At 46.7% G+C, this 20,010-nt stretch overlaps 1 protein-coding gene across 5 annotated transcripts in view; it reads right to left on the bottom strand.

Moving 5' to 3' along the window:
* The window catches only part of LOC119446561 (uncharacterized), a 174,450-nt gene that overhangs the window by 85,942 nt on the left and 68,498 nt on the right, over window positions 1-20,010 (bottom strand). For 4 of the 5 annotated variants that reach the window (XM_049664218.1, XM_049664214.1, XM_049664215.1 and 1 more), the window contains one exon: window positions 15,141-15,323. The exons of the other annotated variant lie outside the window; for it this stretch is intronic. In XM_049664218.1, coding sequence (XP_049520175.1) covers window positions 15,141-15,323 — 183 coding nt within the window. The remainder of the gene's footprint in view (window positions 1-15,140; window positions 15,324-20,010) is intronic. 5 annotated transcript variants of the gene reach the window in all.

Here is a 20,010-nt window from a genome sequence, read left to right as displayed (position 1 = left end):
GCCAATGTATTTCCCCGCAAAGTTAGAGAATTAATATCTCGACACTGGTGTCAGCCTGAGATTTAGTTCAAAGTGGATCCACACTCCACGGCTAGAATTTGTAAATTGCAACATGGGCCAACATGGGTGGGCCAACATGGGCCATAAGGCATAAGGCCATGGGCCATAAGCTAAAAACTTAATTGGGTAATTTTGTTAATTAGTCGATTATGCATTTCAATTTTTTGTGCAAGTAATGGCCGCCTCTTCGAGTAGACGAGCTCATGAACTAGAATTGTACCATCTGCCACAGGCCACCTTTAAAAATTTTGGAAACTGTTCGCTGAAGCACCTTGTATATAGAATTCACTCAGTAACCGATATGATGCCAAGCCAGATTCACTCAAAATCGGAAAAAATAGAAGTCTAGAAGTCATGCGCAGTAGCATTTATACTCGGACTGAAAGTAATAAAGAAATAAAAAAAAGAGTGCAGTTTGGCCGGGAAGGTGAAGCAGTATTAGTGATAGCGAAGTAGAAGACAATTACACGAAGGAAGATTCTTAGCGTGTAAATCCGTGTAGGGATCGCACCCGTGTAAGGGCTGCACCCATAACTTGACAGCCAATATTTAAAAAAAGACATCCAATCGAGAAGCAATCGCGTTCCACGCGCTGATTCTGATCGGGCTCAACAGCGAATTGTCGTGCGCAGCGGACTTTTGCGCGTCGCGACCGAATGTCGAGAGGAGGCGATCGCGGAGGTTTACGGCAGATTTGATAGTCGTAGTTTGAAAAATGAGGTCAAATGGCCCGGTCCCACGAAAGGCTTGTCAAAATCGTGACAGAAAAGTGTGGCCCTTACACGAGTCTATACGTTAGTTATAGTGGCCATATAAATTGTAGTAAACATTCACATAAAATTAAAATAGTAAGCGCGGACCATGTAAACCTGTAAATACCTCACTGGATGACCTCGAGCAATCGCTTTCACAACGCTAGCAATGTGAAGAACGCCGGCAGCGGAGGCGAACGGTTCGCACAGCCGCGCGATTCACCGCAACTCAGAAAATTAGATTCATCATCATTATCTGCCTATTTTTATGTCCACTACTGACGGCCCCTGTGAGTGATCTGCGATGACCTCTATCTCTTAACTCTGCAACACTAGGGGCACAGAAAGACAGCCCGGCAAGGAAGACAGTGCGCATGAAGTTAGCAGCCATCCCTGGTCGCCCTTTATCATTGCACCCACCAATGATTACCAACAATTAGATATGGCACGCAGGCCCCATAAGCGTCAGCCGCGCACAGTCATTCACAGCTACGGTAGGGGTAGAGGAGAAGACGCGTGCTCTCCTTCCCATTCGCGTTTGATTACGTGACCTATACAACTAACCTGAATATTGAGCGCGTGAGAAATAAAGCCATCCAGCCACCATCCTTTTCGGCTCACTGTCACCTGATTTTTCCTGCACCCACAGGGTCGCTCATGTATATGGCATTTGGATTTAATGCGGAACATCACGGCAACGACAACCGCCACAATTTGCCTGAAGTGTCGATATAATTGCATTCGCCATAAAGCTAGAAATAGAAAATTGTTAGCAGAGGGTATATATATATATATATATATATATATATATATATGGGTAGGTTTCGGAAAGCTGGTCGGGCCCCCGGTTCGATATCAAATCGAGCCTTCGGGCCGGTTGCGATATCAAATCGCAACCGGCCCGAAGGCTCCTGCACTGTTAGGAACCACACACACTTGTAGACCCGTTCAAAATGTATGGGGTGATTTTTAAAATGATGATTAAAGCGCACCGAGAATTCATCCGCTAATTGCAATCTAGTGGCGTATACTCTATGGCTTCCTTTATATGTAGATCGAGTTTGAGTTTATTCGGCTGACTGGAATTTTATTCTGGGGCTCTTTTGTTAAGCTACTATGCGACGAAGCGACACTACGGGGAAAATTATTCGTGCGTCGTTGAATTGTCGGGAAAGGGTTCGTCGTTCATGTTAAAACTCATGGACTCGAATGTGCAGCTATGATGCACATTCGCGTCCTGACGTAGAGGTAAAGACGACGCTGTCAGATTCTGCAAGAAGCAGCGGACCGAACGCCTTATGCAGGTCTAATATGGAATGGTATGATTGAGAGAATAGACAAAGGGTTCGTCGTTCATGTTAAAACTCATGGACTCGAATGTGCAGCTATGATGCACATTCGCGTCCTGACGTAGAGGGAAAGACGACGCTGTCAGATTCTGCAAGAAGCAGCGGACCGAACGCCTTATGCAGGTCTAATATGGAATGGTATGATTGAGACAATAGTGATAAGGAATAATTTATTTTATTGTTACAATGGTAGTTTTCATTCATGCGCATCATCATTGGTCTCATTTGACTGTAATTAGCAATGGTAACAGAAATGCTCAGCTAATTACAGTCAAATGAGACCAATGATGATGCAACAAACATCAATTGAGATAGCCAATTAGTAGAGCTATACGGAGTAAGAATAGTAGTTTTATCAGCTGTATGAACTTGGACATGCAGCAGCACCAGCAACGCGCAGAACTGTTGTCGACGCCGTCGGCGTTTTGCCCGCGTTCGCACCGAACGCGCGCGGCGTTCGTGACTGTTGCCGGTGCCTCTGGGGGCGGCTCGGAGGTTTTCGACGAGATCACAATGGGACACTTGACGAGCTGCGTCGGAAATCTTACCCATCTTCTCACTTCGCAAAGTTTTTATATAAATACGCATTTGGTCCCCTTCCTCCCTCCCGTCCCCCCACGGCCTTTCGCGCGACGGAAAAAGTCGCGTTTGCTCTCTATATATGGTGATTGTAAAGGAGGAAAGAGACGCTTAATTCTGCAGCCCTTCAGGGAGCACGGCGCAGAACGCGCGTTTGCTCTCCGACGTGCGTTCGCTCCCCGTGAAAGCGCGCGTCCCTCGCGCCCTTTCACTCGCACATGCAGCGTCCGGAGCGCGACGACAATTTCATCGCCGTTGACGTCATACGGAACCTCACGGCGACGGCGACGACGACGCCGACGGCAGAAATTCGCTTTGGTGTGTCCATATAATTGCTATCGCAATAAAAGTAAGCAAGATAGGCGAGTACCAGACAGTTGGCGACAAAGTAGAATGAATTTAATTTATGAAGGTAAGATGAAAAAAGATTGAATTCACTCATATAGACCGTTGACCATTACATCGGCAATACACAGGTTAGCAATGAAGACGATTAAATTAAAGCTGCAAGCATGGGCAGAACAAAATGGCATATTGGGAGAAGCGGTAGGCGTCTGGACGCTAACTTATTTGTTCTCACTCAGTGTATAGAAAATTCCAGAGAAGAATAGAGGCCATTGCATGTGGCTTTTTTAGACATTACCGGAGCATATGACAACGTAGGCCGCGACATTTTGCGAGATGTTCTGGTAATACAAGGCTTAGGCAACAACGGTAAGTATATCGCTTTCCATTACGCAATACTGCAATACGAGAACATCAAAGTGGGCGCATCACTAATGACCACTAATACCCGCGCGTAATCGGTCAGCAGCGGTAACCAAAGAAATATTGATTTAATGACTTTCATTGATATCAATGATGACGTAAATCCGCTGTGGTTGCTCAGTGGTTCTACTTGTCTACTTCATTCATTCTACTTTGTCGCCAACTGTCTGGTACTCGCCTATCTTGCTTACTTTTATTGCGATAGCAATTATATGGACACACCAAACCAAATTTCTGCCGTCGGCGTCGTCGTCGCCGTCGCCGTGAGGTTCCGTATGACGTCAACGGCGATGAAATTGTCGTCGCGCTCCGGACGCTGCATGTGCGAGTGAAAGGGCGCGAGGGACGCGCGCTTTCACGGGGAGCGAACGCACGTCGGAGAGCAAACGCGCGTTCTGCGCCGTGCTCCCTGAAGGGCTGCAGAATTAAGCGTCTCTTTCCTCCTTTACAATCACCATATATAGAGAGCAAACGCGACTTTTTCCGTCGCGCGAAAGGCCGTGGGGGGACGGGAGGGAGGAAGGGGACCAAATGCGTGTTTATATAAAAACTTTGCGAAGTGAGAAGATGGATAAGATTTCCGACGCAGCTCGTCAAGTGTCCCACTGTGATCTCGTCAAAAACCTCCGAGCCGCCCCCAGAGGCACCGGCAACAGTCACGAACGCCGCGCGCGTTCGGTGCGAACGCGGGCAAAACGCCGACGGCGTCGACAACAGTTCTGCGCGTTGCTGGTGCTGCTGGGGCCGTATTCTGAAACGTTCGCCTAGGCGAAATCAGCATGCGCGCTGATTGGCTGATTGAGCAAATTGAATGACGTCGGGCTCAACCACCCAATCAGCTCATCCAATTTTGCTAAAACAGCCAATCGGCGCACGCCTGAAAGCGAAAAAAGAAATTTCGCCTAGGCGAACGTTTCAGAATACGGCCCCAGCATATCCAAGTTCATACAGCTGATAAAACTACTATTCTTACTCCGTATAGCTCTACTAATTGGCTATCTCAATTGATGTTTCGCCTTGCGACAATTTTTTTGTCATAGCTCATTTATCAGCCTAATAGGAACCTTGTCTAAACATGTAGCTGTGCATTTAGAAATTTGATCTTCGGCTTTCTTCCAGTTGAAATTTCTCAGCACCAGCTCCTTTTCCACCTGGCCTTCGCTCATGCTCTTCTTTTCTCTAAAACAACTTTGTCATTGCCTTGGAATGATTCGGCGTTATTTTTCGGATGTAATTTAATGCCCTATCCCCTCCCAGTTTGTTTCCCTCTTCGTCTAGGAAATGTTGTAGTGTTCCAGACTTTCTGCCTAATACGTTTGTGTGGTTCCAAAATATTATAGGCGTGGCCTTCTTTTTCTCACCTATTTCTGACAACCAATGTTCACTTTCCCCTTTTATCTTTTCTTGAAGCAGTACTTGAACAAAATATTTTTTTCTCCCGGCATACTTCCCATTTTCTGTCTACTTAAACGTGTTGCAACTGCGCTTTTTTGCCTGTCTATCTTCTCGTGATGCTTTCATCATTTGCCGATCGCTTCATTTATCTGCCTGTTCCACCAGCTTTTCTGTTTCTTTTTTTTCCTTTCCAACAAACGTGTTGCTTCTCTTTCCTTATTTCTCTCGTCATTACACTTAGAAGATCACTATACTCCCACTCTTTGCTTGGCCATTTGCCAAGTTGTTTCTCGACACCTGTGACTATATTTGTTATTTGTTCACAGTTCAAATTTGCACTGGCCATTCTTCGCTCCTTGCTCTCTTTCCCAACTACATATCCCCTTTTCAAAATGATACCTTTATGGTCACTCCCTATGTTATACCATTCCTCGTCAATGACTATTTCTCTCAACTTATCACAATTAAGTACCTTCTGTCATGAGACTGTAATCAATGGTCCATTGCCTATATACGACTTCCCATGTGATCTGGCTATCACAATATGACCCCTAATTTACAATAACGAGGTTACGTTGCTCAGAGAGATATAGCATTAACCTCCCGCTGTTATCGGTATAACCATCAAGATCCTGTATGGGGGCATTCATGTCACCTAACAGGATAATTCAAGCGTCATTCCCGAAACCCTTAATATCAACTCTTGGTCCTCCTCCCTGCAATTTTTCCCGTGCATAAATACATTACGCCAAACCAACTTTTCTTGGCACTCATTGTGCCTGATAGCCAAAGATGCTCTCGACATTTTGAATACTCTTTCCCATTTGGTTCCCTTATGTATGAGCATTCTGACTCCTCCTCCATTTCTTTCTGATTTAGTTCTGTTGCACCCTTCCCAAACACAATTCTCAATCATTGGTGGTTCTTTTAAGTCACTAAGGTGTGTTTCTGTAACCACATACACACCTATTTGTTTTCTATTTAACTGCTCCTCAATCTCTACCCACTTTTCTTTTCTTCTGCCGCTCTGCATGGTTATGTAGCCTATTGCATGGCAAGCTCTTTTTGTTGTTTTCCTCCTTTTTCTGTTATTGGCGGCGATGCTATTCTGAGGTTCCCCTAGGGGACCTTCATTACTACCTACCCTGGCATCCTGAGTGTCCCCCCCCCCCCAAAAAAAAAAAACAAGTCGCTAGCACGCTTACCGCACAAGCCTGTGATTGAAGTGGATCCCGCCTCATTGAAAACCACCATACCTTCTCACTACCCTGTTGACTTCTGCAACCTCGAAACCTTCCTCTCGGCTTACTTTACAGATAGCCTCATTAGCCGCCGCAGCCGCTCTTAGCACGTTATTAAAAGTTCCTCCGGCACCATGCACACCACAATCTGCCCCTGAGGGGACATCTCGCGCAAGTCGCCTACCCCCTTCATCAAACGCTGGGCTAGTCCTGCCACTTATCTGTTTACGATGTCATTTAGCCCACTGTCACAAAAGAGCACGTAATCAAAGCGCGCGCCTCGCCAACAAAGGAGAAGGACGGCCCCGCGAGAGCTTCGACAGGGGGAGAGGGCGCGTGCGCAGTGGACAGCCGACGCGACCAACGGAGTTTGGAAGCTTCGACAAGTTGAGCGAGGGCAGGCGGTAGCGAGGGAGGAGAGAGAGAGCGCGCGCCGGAACACCCTCTCAGACGGCGAGCCGAGAGAGATAGAGAGAGAGGGAGTACTACAGCATGAGCGTGCGCCTACGGATGAGTCACCAACCCCCTTGACGACGCTCCGCGTCCGCGGTCAACAACGCGAGAAATGTCTAGAAGATTCCCAGGCTTTGTTCATGCTACGGGATCACGACTCCGACCGAAGGTTCGAGAAGCACCGGAGAAAGCAATAAAAGCGTCGCGCGGGGATCAGCAGCGGGATCAGACCGCGCCGGTGAAGAGATGTGACGCGAAGACCGAGCGTCTGCGGAAGAAGGGGATTCCCGGGCAGGCTAACCGACGAGTTCATCGAGTGTCTGCATTTCCGGAAAAAGTTTCTGCGAGATTTGCCTCGAGCTACGCCGAGATCATCCGGCTCAAAACCAGCACGGGTAAATACGATTGGACACTGTGTTCCTATTCATTCTGTACTTTACGTGCTGGACTCGTAGTGCTTGTCGTTAATTATTTTCCAGTGTTTTTCAATGCCCATGTGAATTGCATTGTGATGTGTCTAGCCGAAGTGTGCGCGTGTTTATGTAGCTGCCTTGTTTGAAGAATATATTTTGTTGTGTTTTGACAACGCTGGGCTCTGACTCGGTCTTTGGACCACAACCGGCGTTCGCGACAGGACCTTTCTGGTGCAAATTGTGTGTCCATAGTAGGGAGAAAGTCTAGTTAGGTTTACATTGCCATCGTAGACGATTTTGAGTGTTGCCCCACGTCTCGCTAACTTGTGTGCAGAAAGCAGTTCGATAGTTAAAATCTAGGCAGATATTTTTTGCGCGCGGCTAGATTTTTGAAGGGCATCATGGATCTCAAAAAATTAATTGCCCTTGGTGAGAAGATGGGTCTTTCCGAAGCTTAACTACGGAAGTGCGTTAGCCAGAAGAAAAAAGCTGTACATAGAGAAGCTAGCGACCGAAAGGGCCAAAGAAGAAAGGGAGGCAAAGGAGCGCAATGAAGTAAGAGAGGCGAAGGAGCGATAGATAAGAAAACAAAGAGAAGCTGAAATAGTTGCGAGAGAAAGACAGCACTTATTAGAACTCGAACGACTTCGTTTGCAGCAGCGCACAGACGCTCCCGCCCAGGCGAGAGTCGATAGCACTGAAAGCGAAGGAAGTAGCTTCCGTCTGAACCCAAGCAAATCGCTTGTGGCATTCGATGAAAGAAAAGATGACCTGGATACTTACTTGCACAGGTTTGAGACAGTTGCTAGAAGCTAGAATTTGCCAGAGGATCAATGGGCCACTGCGTTGAGAACGTGTTTGAGTGGCGAAGAACTAAGTGTATACGGTAGGCTGACGCCAACAGTTGCCTCTAAATATGGAAGGGTGGCAGCCGCTCTACTGAAGAGATTTATGTTCACCGTAGAAGGCTTCCGAGATAAGTTGAGGACCGGAAAGCCCGCCGATGGCGAGACTACTACGCAATTTGCCGTGCGGCTCAGCCACTATTTCGATAGGTGGACCGAACTTTCAGAGATTGCACAGGAGTACGATGCGCTTAGAGAGCTCCTGATCAAGGAACAATTCCTCATGAGTTGCCATTCCAGCCTGTCACTCTATTTGAAAGAAAGGAAAGATAAATCACTTAAAGATATGCTGCAATTGGCAGACGAACTTTTGGAAGCACATGTAGGCACCAATCTCTCCAAGATAAAAAGAAGAGGGGCCAGAGGACGCAGAGAAACCGGCATCCAATGAAAGGAAAAATCTGCAGAAGCCCGTTCCAAGGTGTTATTTTTGTAACCGACTGGGCCACCATGCTAGCCATTGGAGCAATTTTACGCGCCCAAATGATGTCAAATGTTTTAAATGCGGGCGAACTGGTCACAAAGCCGATACATGTCGCAATAGAGGGAAAGAAGCTCCGCAGGCATCATGTGTGTATGCCCCACCAAAACACAAAGTAGAAGACATAAACGCCGGCTTTTTAGAACTACGAAACGGGAAAATAATTCCGGTCGTTAATACTGTGATGACACCACGCCCAGAATTTCTCGTTAGAGGAATGCCTGTACTTGCCCTGAAAAATGGCTGGAAAACCAATAACGTTGTTGAGAGATACCGGCAGCAGCACAGTGATCGTGCGAAGTGACTTGGTCAACGACGATGAGCTCACTGGTTTCGCCCGTGAGCTGTGCAACTGAGATGGCGGATTTCCTTTTGCATGACGTCACCCTCCATCACGGCGCACCCCGGCAGCTCCTCACTGATCGAGGCCGCACCTTCTTGTTCCGCGTCGTTGAAGACTTACTTCGTTCCTGCTCTGCCGAGCATCAACTTTCCACCGGCTACCACCCGCAGACAAACGGACTCACGGAGAGGCTCAATCGCACGTGGTTCGAAATGCTGTCTATGTACGTTTCGGACGATCACAGTGATTGGGACAATGCATTACCCTTCGTGACTGTCGCTTACAATTCGTTCGTCACAAGACCCCCTATTACAGTGGGAGTGTCATTGCTCTTTGTATGGACAGCCTACTGTATGACCTAATCCTAGGAAACATCGAGGGAGTTCGTGCCCCAGACGATCGGAAACCTTTGGAGGAAGAGCCGAAGATCGAACCATCGACGACCGAAGAACCTCGCGGAAAACAATCAACAGCTGACGAGAACAGCGCGGCAGCTGTCACCCAAGCTCACGCAAAGGCTCAGGCAAAGCCCTTCCAGCCTCTTTCCAGGTCCGATTCCGAGGGGAAACCGACCGGCGTGAGAATGAGCTATTCTGCATGTACTACACGAAAAAAAAGAAACAAACAAACAAAAGAAAAGCGACGATTACATTAGTCGAATTTAAATGCGTTGACGATTATGTTTGGTGCAAAGTGTTTTGATTGAGTATGCCGATCAACTCTATGTTCATGCACCATGAACATAGAGTTGATTTGTTTTTGCTATGTAAACTACCCGGGCACTAGTTTTGTATACTTGTTGTACCTGCTCTATTTCATATTTATGCCTTGTTACGCGCGAGATGTTATTGTGTAGTACAAGTGTACTTGTGCGACTTGTGTTTGTACCCGATGTATCGAGTTATGTGTGATTTGTGGTGGGCTGATTTATGGACTTACGGACTCGTGCGTAGTGGACTCTTGTGTGCGCTACTTTTGCGTTTTCTTGAATATTATTGCATAATATTCTTAAAGTGTGGGGCAATGTCCCAAAAAAGCAGGTAATCAAAGCGTGCGCCACGTCAACAAAGCAGAAGGATGGCCCCGCGGCAGCTTCGACAGGGGGAGAGGGCACGTGCGCCGCGAACAGCCGACGCGACCAACGTAGCCTGGAAGTTTCGAGAAGGTGAACGAGGGCGGTGGTAGCGAGGGAGGAGGGAGAGAGAGAGCGCCGGGTCACCCTCTCAGACGGTGAGTCGAGAGAGAGAGAGTACTACAGCGTAAAGCGTGGGCCTACGAATGAGTCATCCCCCCCGCCCTCGACGATGCTCCGAAGGCCGCGGTCGACAACGCGACAAATGTCTAGAAGATTCCCAGGCTTTGTTCATGCTACGGGATCACAACTCCGACCGAAGGTTCCAGAACCATCGGCGAAGGCAATAATATCGCAGTGCGGGAATCGGAAGGAGGATCAGACCGCGCTGGTGTGACGTGAATACCGACCTTCTCCGGAAGAAGGGGATTCCCCGGCAAGCTAGTCGACGAGTTCATCGACCGTCTGCATTTCCGGAAGTTCCTTCTTAGAGATTTGCCTCGAGCTACGCCGAGATCGTCCGGCTCAAGACCAGTACGGTTGAATACGATTGGACACTGTGTTCCTATTCATTCTGTACTTTACGTGTTGGACTCTTAGTGCTTGTCGCTAATTATTTTCCAGTGTTTTGTTAGTACCCATGTGAATTGTATTGTGATGTGTCTAGCCGAAGTGTGCAAGTAGCTGCCTTGTTTGAGGAATATGTTTTGTTGTGTTTTGACAACTCTAGGCTCTGACTCGGTCTTTGGACCACAACCGGTGTTCGCTGGCGCACCAGAGAACCCCTTATTAATTGTCCTTGCTTTCATGGGGTTATTTTCGGAATGCTATAAGTAGGCTTTGGAATTTGGCCCGGCGTTGGCGCCTCGTTCCCGGAATGTGTGACACCTACCGGTATTGCCTCTGAGCACCAAGTCAGATTTCAGTCACCGGTGGTTATCACCTTTTCACTCTCTCATACTGTAGAGGCCTCTTCTTGCACCCCTTTTGCATCCTTTTCTCGTGATTTGGATTTGACACGGGGCATTCGTGCCTCTTACCTTCGCAACCCCTTCGTTCCTGCTTTTCCTTTGTGGTCGCTTCAAAGTAGGTGAGGCTCTTTCCAGCTGCACTCACCGCATGTTCCATGCATTCCACGCGCATTGTTCGCACTCCTGGTCCTGTCACGCCGGGAGACGGCGTTTCATCGTCCCTAGCTTTTTAGTTCATGATGTCGGCCCTGTTCAGTTTTTTCCTCGGCTGCACGAAGTCTTTCTTCTACTGCCTTCCATGCATCTGGCTTCATCTTGAGCTCATTGTCGAGCTCTTCGATCCGTTTCATAAGCTCAATCTGGACATCCTCCATTTTCTTTAGTCTACCATCAACATCACAGCCATCTGTTGATCTACTCGATTTCCTCTCCATTCTCATCTTTCCCCTCTTCTGCCTTGAGGGACCCCCGCACGCTGCACGCTTTACCGTCTTCCTTGCCATGTGTTACACTTAGGTTGGTTTCTCTAATGTTTACACCGAACCTTTCAAAGCACGTACTTACAAGCAAAGTCCGATACGCATAGACCTAAATCATCAAAATGCCACAAATTATTTATCACCAATGTATTAACCGCAATAAATACCAGACACACGTTGGCACATGTACAAAGACGTGGCCACGCTCTGACTGGCCCGACAAAGGCAATATTCCTGATACGAATAACCCCACACTAAAACCAGTAATACCTAATTAATATTCATGCTCATACATAAGGGAGCCAAATGGGAAAGAGTAAATTCAAAGTGTCAAGAGTATATTTGGTTGGCAGGCACAGGGAGTGGCAAGAAAACTTGGCTGGGAGTAACGGACAGGAAAAAATTGCAAGGAGGACAACCAAGAGTTAGTTAAATTCTTAAGTGCTGATATTAAGGCTATTAGTGGTTATTAACCACTAACTCGACTGCGGGACGGGAGCGACATCTTGGAGCGACGGCTCAAATTATTTCGCCCGCAGCAGTCAAAGTAAGGCCCAACCACATGCGCGCGATTTTCGAGCGACAGGTTTTGCCGTCGCGGTGGGTGATCCGTCGCTGTTGCTTGTCGCGTCCTCGGTTTTCGGTAAGCCAGAAAATTTCGCTTGTCGCCCTAAGTCCACACGGCGACTTCCGCCTGGGATAGCGTGATTGCGCAACAACATGGCATTAACCAGTCCGCCCTGGTGCGCCCGCTTTGATCTAAATTTGCTCTTGCTACTTGCTCTACTACATTTTCAGGCATGGAGTGGCGCCTGACACCGGCATAAAAACAAACAAAAAAATCGCCGAGAGCTAGTGGGGCTATACTAGTCAAGGTGCAACCAAATTAGGAAGGCCCACTAAGCTTCAACAAAGTCACTCCTTGCAAGGGAACAAGAATTTAGGATCGCCAGTCAGCCTCTAGAGTCTGTAAAGGAGTACGTTTATGTAGGTCATTTAGTCACAGGGGACCCTGATCATGAGAAAGAAATTTATAGAAGAATAAAATTGGCTGGAATGCATACGGCAAGCATTTCCAAATCCTGACTGGGAGATTACCACTGTCGTTGAAAAGAAAAGTGTACAATCATTGCATTCTAACTGTGCTAACATATGAGGCAGAAACTTGGAGGTTACCAAAGAAGCTCGAGAACACGTTAAGGACCGCACAAAGGGCGATGGAACAAAAAATATTAAGCCTAATGTTAAGAGACAGGAAAAGAGCGGTGTGGATCAGAGAACAAACAGGGATAACCGATATTCTAGCTGACATTAAGCGGAAAAAGTGGAGCTGGGCAGGCCATGTGATGCGTAGGATGGATAACCGGTGGACCATTAGAGTTACAGAATGGAGACCACGAGAAGGGAAGCGCAGTCGAGGACGGCAGAAAAAACTAGGTGGAGGGATGAAGTTGGGAAATTTGCCTCTATGACTGCTGGTATCTCTACTGAATTAAATGCTTTTTCATAATTTATGAAAGCCATATAGAGAGGTTGATTGTACTCCACAGATTTCTCTATTACCTAGCTAGTTGATGACATGGATATGATCCATCGTAAATATCCCTTCCTGAAGCCAGTTTGTTCTGTTGGTTGGCTGAAGTCAAGCGTTGCCCTGCTTCTATTTAAAATTACCTTGGTGAATATGTTATACAATACTGAGACCAAGCTAATGGGTCTAAAATTTTTTCAATTATTTAACGTTTCCCTTCTTGTGGATGAGTATAATGTTGGCGTTCTTCCAGCTTTCTGGTACACTTGAAGTCGTGAGGCATTTGGTATAAAGGGCCGCAAGCTTTTCAAGCTTGATATCTCCTCCATGCTTGATTAAATCCACTGTTATTCCATCTTCTCCAGCAGCTCTTCCCCTGGTCATGTCTTTCAAGGCCCTTCTAACTTCATCGCTAGTTATAGAAGGGGCCTCTGTATCCTGTTCATGACTACTTCGAATGAAAGTAGCTTGGCTGCTCTGGGCACTGTACAGGTCAGTATAGAATCCTTCCGCTGCTTTTACTATGTCATCGAAATTGCTGATATTACACTGCTTATCTTTCAGTGCATACATTTTGCCTTGTCCCTTGCCTAGTTTTCTTCTCACTGATTTCATGCTGCGTCCATTTTTTACTGCTTCCTCAATCTTTTCCACGTTATAATTTGGGATATCTCTTACTTTTTCTTGTTGATCAGTTTCGACAGTTCAGCGAATTCTATCTGACCTCTCCACTTTGACACTTTCATGTTTTGCCGTTTCTTTATTAGGTCCTTTGTTCCTTGGGAGAGCTTGCCTACTGGTTGCCTTGGAGCCTTGCCTCCCACTTCAATTGCTGTTTCTGAGATCAACCTAGTTACGGTTTCATTCATTACCTCTATCATCCTCTATGTTGTCTTTATCTTCCTGTTCTAAAGCTGCATATTTGTTTGCGAGCCCCAGTCTGAATTGGTCTGCTTTTACCCTTACTGCGTCTAGGTTGGCCTGTTTCTTCTCGACTAATTTTATTCTTTCTTTCTTCAAATTGAGAGAAATCCTAGACCTCACTAACCTATCGTCACTGCACTTTACCCTACCTAACACTTCTACATCCTGCACTTTACTAGGATCGGCAGAGAGTATGAAATCAATTTCATTCCTTGTTTTTCCATTAGGGCTTTTCCAGGTCCACTTCCTGTTGCTGCGCTTCCTGAAGAAGGTATTCATTATTCGGAGCCTATTTCTTTCCGCGAATTCTACTAACATCTCTCCTCTAGTGTTCCTAAAATCGATGCCGTAGTTGCCAATTGCTTGCTCGCCAGCCTGCTTTTTCCCCACTTTTGCATTGAAGTCGCCCATGACTACAGTATACTGAGTTTGCACCTTTTTCATTGCTAATTCAACATCTTCATAAAACTGTTCTATTTCTTCATCATCGTGACTGGAGGTTGGGGCGTAAGCTTGTACTACCTTCATTCTATACCTCCGGTTAAGCTTTATTACGACGACTGCTACCCTCTCATTGATGCTGCAGAATTCATCAATGTTGCCCGCTATGTCCTTATGGCCTAGAAATCCTACCCCGAATTCTCTCTTATCTGGAAGATAAGATAGAACTCTGTAATATTCTTATAAAACGGTTCACGCTCTTGTGCTTAAGCCCAGAGCTTTTACAGCTGAATTTTTTGCTAGAATAGTTGGTGCAAATTATTGAACAGGAATCCTGCGAATCAAAGACGCTGAACTACAACGCTCCACGGCTACAATTTGTAAATTGCTATATGGGCCATCAGGTAATTAGTTAAAAACTTAATTAGTGAATGTTTGTTAATTAGTCGATTATGCATTTCAATTTCTTGTGCAAGTAATGTCCGCCTCTTCGAGTAGACCAGCTCATGAACTAGCATTGTGCTATCTGCCACAGGTAACCTTAAAGAGTTTTGGAAAGTGTTCGCTGAAACACCCTGTATGTCTTCACCTTGAATAATTGATATATACAAGCGTACGCCTGCACTGATTCTAGAGGCTGTCTGCTGATCATGAATTCTTCGTCTCTTGCCAGATTATGTAGAGCATTACCTGTCTTCTGCATAAGCATTTTCACCCTACCCTTGAACTTTCTTGGTCAATGCCCTTAATCATGTGTTGCAATTCATCCCCATCGTCGCTGAACAGGACAATGTCATCTGCAAACCGAAGGTTGTTGAGATAATCACCGTTGATCCTCACTCCTAATCTATCCCAGTCTAATAACATGAATATCTTTTCTAAGAATGTCGAAGGGCCATATATTAAAACTCTAATGAAACTATTCGTTTAAGTACTACTGTGCGAATACCGGACAGCTTTAAGAAGTGGCCCCAATTACTCACCTCATACATTTTTTTACCGATAGCTTCGATTCTCTTTTGAGCAACATTATCGTCATCCTCGACACTATCCATGAGTTCCACCAGCCGCTTCCAAACCAACGTCAATATATTCTCATATTTATTTCCGCCCAACGTAACAATGTAATGGCTCGGCTCCATAATACCCATGTCGGGAGCAGAAATCTGAAAAAAAGGGAAAGAACGCTAAGCGTTGGTTGCCGCAAGTTGAGATATATATCAGAAAAGGACAGAATTTCTTGACCGCTGTCATGGCAGACATCCGGCGGCTGAAGTTTAAGTTCAGTGGTTAGGTAATGTGGGTATGAGTGGTTCGGATATTAGTGTATGCAGGGTGTCGGGACGAACTGTTTTTTATTCTGGTTTTAATTTTGTTCCACTGAAAAAAGTTTCATTCCGGTTCTCCTTCAGAACAAAAGAAAAACTTATCCGTAACGGTTCATAACGGTTTTGATTCGCATGCAAAAACTTTCGAAGCAAAGTACCAATAAAAACAGTATTTATTTTTCTCAATAAGTGAATTATGAATTCTGAGATCATGCTCAGTGCCTTGAGTCCAGGCACTGAACATGATTTTAAAAAAAACCACGTCATCGAGTGCACTCGCCGAAACGCGAGGCCGCTGTTACGATAAACTGAACTTAAACGAACATAAACGAAGGATAAAACTTCGGTAACAAAGTGTTGTAACTTGTAGAAAATGATAAGCACTTCAGCGCGCAAGCCCTGAGTTTTTCTATGCTAGTGCACCGAGCGGCAAGATACGCGCTTATGCCGACGTTGCCTGACGTCGGTTGTTTCTGATTGCCGACTCTACCCTTGAACCGAAATGCGATAAAAATATTTCGGTTTCACTCTGTTGCGTCTCTAGAGCCGTAGTTGGCTGCCGACGATTTATTACAATGAAGGAAACAGAAACATATTAGGAGACAGTAGTCCAGGCGTCGGAGAAAACACTAGCGAGGCGTTCGTTCCGTGATTCGCGCTCGTGCCAGAGCGCAAGTGCCTTTGCGCGCGCACTTCATTGGTGTCATCTCCTAGCGACATATTCACACTCCGAAACAAAAAACTTGGAGGACGCTCAAGCTTCGCCTTTAGGAGTAGAACGCGATAGCGTTATCGGGACCCGTTCGCATCGCATCGTTCGCATACGGCAAGTAGGCATCATTCACAGCTACCATATGTAAGAGGCCACCTGGGGCGCGAAAAGGAAGAGGAGCACGAGAAGCACGGCGTTCGGAACGGCACGAGCCCTCGAGGCGCGTGACCCGAGCCGTAATCGAGGGATGAACAGCGCTGTCCGGCGATTATCGACGTGGCTCTGGGCCAGGAAGGTCGCATCGTGAGCTACGCTCTGGCGACGAGAGACTTAGGGGTCTGGCTGAGTCCGTGACGTTGGCCGTCCAAGGTGTGGCCGTCGACCTCGGCAAAGTTCGAGCGAGGCTCCTGGACTGGTTGCAGCCTCTCATGGCGGGACCGGGCACCCCACCCAGAGAGGATCCCTCTTCTGCGGCAGACCGGCACGTTCGATATTCCTCGGGACGCCACGTCGGCACTCACGAAGAAGTTGCGACGCATCCCGACGTTAGGCCTATCCAGGTAGCCCTAAGCAATGCCGCGCCTCATCCCTGACGAAGTACGAGACGTCGACATCTAAGACGAACGAGGCGACGTGACGACAGAAAGGCAATGATTACTCCATCGATAATAGCACCGCTTTCTTGGGAAAAGAGCCGACGAGCTTCAGACTGGAACATTCGTGCGATGACGAGCTCAGTAAGACGACTCTCTTTCGTAGCGTCGCAGATGTAGGCCAGGGTTGCCTGACTTTGATGTGGTAAACGCTGAGAACTTAACGTAGGTGGAAATAAGGACATATTTAGTGTTTGCAAACTAGGTTGTATTAGTATTAGTGTTATGTATTAGTTTGAGTGAGTTTCCTTTTCAGTTTTGGGGTTTGGTTGTAATTAAAAATCTGTTTGCTGTGTCGACATGCGTCTTCCTCCTCCATCTCTTATGACACCTGCACACCCCCGAGATCGGTGATACGCGACAATTGGCGAGCCTGCCAGGATCCGTTCCCGGATTCTATTTCAGCCCAGTCACCGATACTCGTGAGTAACAAAGATGGAGTGGGAACATTTGGCGACGATAGCGAAAGATTTGAATATGTCGAAGGATGAGGCGATGGCATTTTTTGAGTACACGCAACAAGAGAAGGAAAAACAGCACAAAAGCGAAAAAAAATTTTGGAGCTCAAGATAAAACTAGCGGAAATGGGCTCGGGCTCTCGCGACGGCATGAGTTCACCCGTATCGGCGTCATCCAACTCAGCTTCTTCCAGGCCAAAACAGATTTGCCCCAGAAAACTAAGGGCACCTTTTGACGAGCCAAGGGATAACTTGGATACATATTTGCATCGGTTTGAAAGAATAGCAGTCGGGCAAGGCTGAGAGAAGAGCGAGCGGGCTAACGCCTTAAGCCTATGTTTAGTGGGTGAAGCTTTAAGTGTGTATGGGCGCATGACAGCAGAAGAATCGTTAGATTACGACAAGGTGAAGAAGACTTTATTACAGAGATATAAGTTGACTGTAGAAGGGCTTGGGGAGAAGTTTAAGTCGTGTAAGCCTGAAAACTCTGAGAGAGGCAAACAGTTCGCGTGTCGACTAACTAATTACTTTGAGAGGTGGATAGAGTTGTCAGAGACGGACAAAACGTATGAAGCCGTTCGTGAGAAAGTCGTAGGTGAACAATTTCTTGCCAGATGTAGTAACAGTTTGGCAATATTCCTCAAAGAAAGAAAGCTACAAACGGTAAAGCAGATGGCTGAGCAAGCAGATCAGTTCGTAGAGGCACAAGGATTGAAGAATTTGGGCAAGAGTGATAAAGATACGCACACAGTAGAGGTAGAAGACATGAGGAACCAGGGACATGAGGAACCAGGGACAAATTAACAGACCAAGGGGACCACAGAGGTGTTTCCTATGTAACCGGTTGGGTCATTTAGCGATGAACTGCCGAGTGGGAGGAAAACATCACGAAGCACCGGTTGTTTGTCAGTTGTGCCAAAAGAAAGGTCACAGAGCAGACGAATGCAGGACTAGATCCATTGATAAGAATGCATGTATTATGAGGTCAAGAGAAGATGGACAGAGAGAGCAGGACATGCCTGTAGTGGAAGGCGAGGTAGAAGGGCACAAGGCTACAGTGCTGAGAGGCACAGGAGCAAATACCATTTTAGTGAGGAAAAGTTTAGTGCCACATGAAAGCATGACCGGGTAATTTAAACCGGTAATCTTGGTAGACAATTCCGTCAAGTATCTGCCAGAGGCACAGATCCAAATATCGACACCCTTTTATACAGGAATATAGTCACAGCTAGATGTGTGGAAGATCCCCTCTATGATTTAATTGTGGGAAATGTACCTGGAGTGAGGAAGGCAGGTGACCCCGACCCAAGTTGGAAGAGGACAGAGAAAGGCGGGGAAGAGAAAAAACGCTCATAAGCGCAAAAGGAGGAGGCACAAGAGACAGACGTAGCGGCTGCAGCGCAAACTCGAGCAAGTTGTAGGAGTACCAAACCTTTGCCAGCATTGCAGGTCACGGCCGTTAAGGGGTTAAATATAACTGCAGCAGAATTTATGGAATTACAGAATAAGGATAAGTCGATAAGAAAGTGTGAACAGAAGATAGGGGAACGGGTGCAAAGGTAAAGGAGCCGGACATTAGTAGAGTTTATAAAGAATAATAATCTATTGTACCGGAGGTGCATATTTAGTTCAGGTAGAGAAGTATTACGTTTGATGGTCCCGAAGGAACTGAGGGATAAAGTACTGAAGTTGGGGCATGATAGTGTAATGGCAGGTAACCAGGGAATAAAAGACACGTTACAAAAAATAACAGAAGAGTTCTTTTGGATCGGAGTGCAGAGTGATGTGAGACGATATGTAAAATCATGTGACGTATGCCAAAAGACGATGGCTAAGGGACAAAACGAGGAGAAGACTGGTGTTTGTTTGGTGATTGCCAAAGGCAAGGACGTAGGGTTGACGATAGAGCCAACCAAATGTGAGCCAGGCTACAAGGCCAGGGAATTTGTGGGGCACAAATTGGGAATGGGACAAGTCGAGCCCAAGGGGAATGCCCTATAGATAAGATACAAGCAGTGGGCAGGGCCCAGGCAGAGAAACAAGGTCGAGGAAGGATTTTCAGATCTCCCCGAGCTAACAGAAGTTAGGCGGAGCGAGATGCAGTGTTCAACAGAGGAACCTGTGTATATAAAGCTAAGCTGAAGGATAACAGATATAATGAGAGGGAGCCTCGCTTTTCGCATAGAAGGCATTAAGAGACGACAGAACGTGGGGGCAGATTACATGAGTAGGGCGATGGACTGATCAAGGATTGAGAGCATAACACGGACAAAACAAATGTACATATGTAAAGTGGTGCGACCAATGAACTCGAGAGTGTTTTGAACAGTATAAGTGGTGAAATGCGCGCGACAGTGCAGTGAAGTGTGGTGATGAGTGGTAAGCGACGACGACGACGACAGACAAGCACCCAAGTCACAACAAGAGTCAAGTTCGCCACCTAAAAAGAAGACCGACAGAAGGCAGTTTTTTGTGAAAAAAACTCGAAGGGGACCTATGTCGTATGTAAGAGGCTGCCTGCGGCGCGAAAAGGAAAAGGAGCACGAGAACCATGGCGTTCGGAACGGCACGAGCTCTCGAGCCGCGTGACCCGAGCAGTAATCGGGGGATGAACAGAGCTGTCCGGCGATTATCGACGTGGCTCTGGGCCAGGAAGGTCGCATCGTCAGCTACGCTCTTATGACACCCGCACACCCCCAAGA

The sequence above is a fragment of the Dermacentor silvarum genome, chromosome 3 (assembly GCF_013339745.2).
Source record: "Dermacentor silvarum isolate Dsil-2018 chromosome 3, BIME_Dsil_1.4, whole genome shotgun sequence".
In the NCBI taxonomy this organism is placed as follows: domain Eukaryota; kingdom Metazoa; phylum Arthropoda; class Arachnida; order Ixodida; family Ixodidae; genus Dermacentor; species Dermacentor silvarum.
This window is presented reverse-complemented; position numbering and strand designations above follow the sequence as displayed.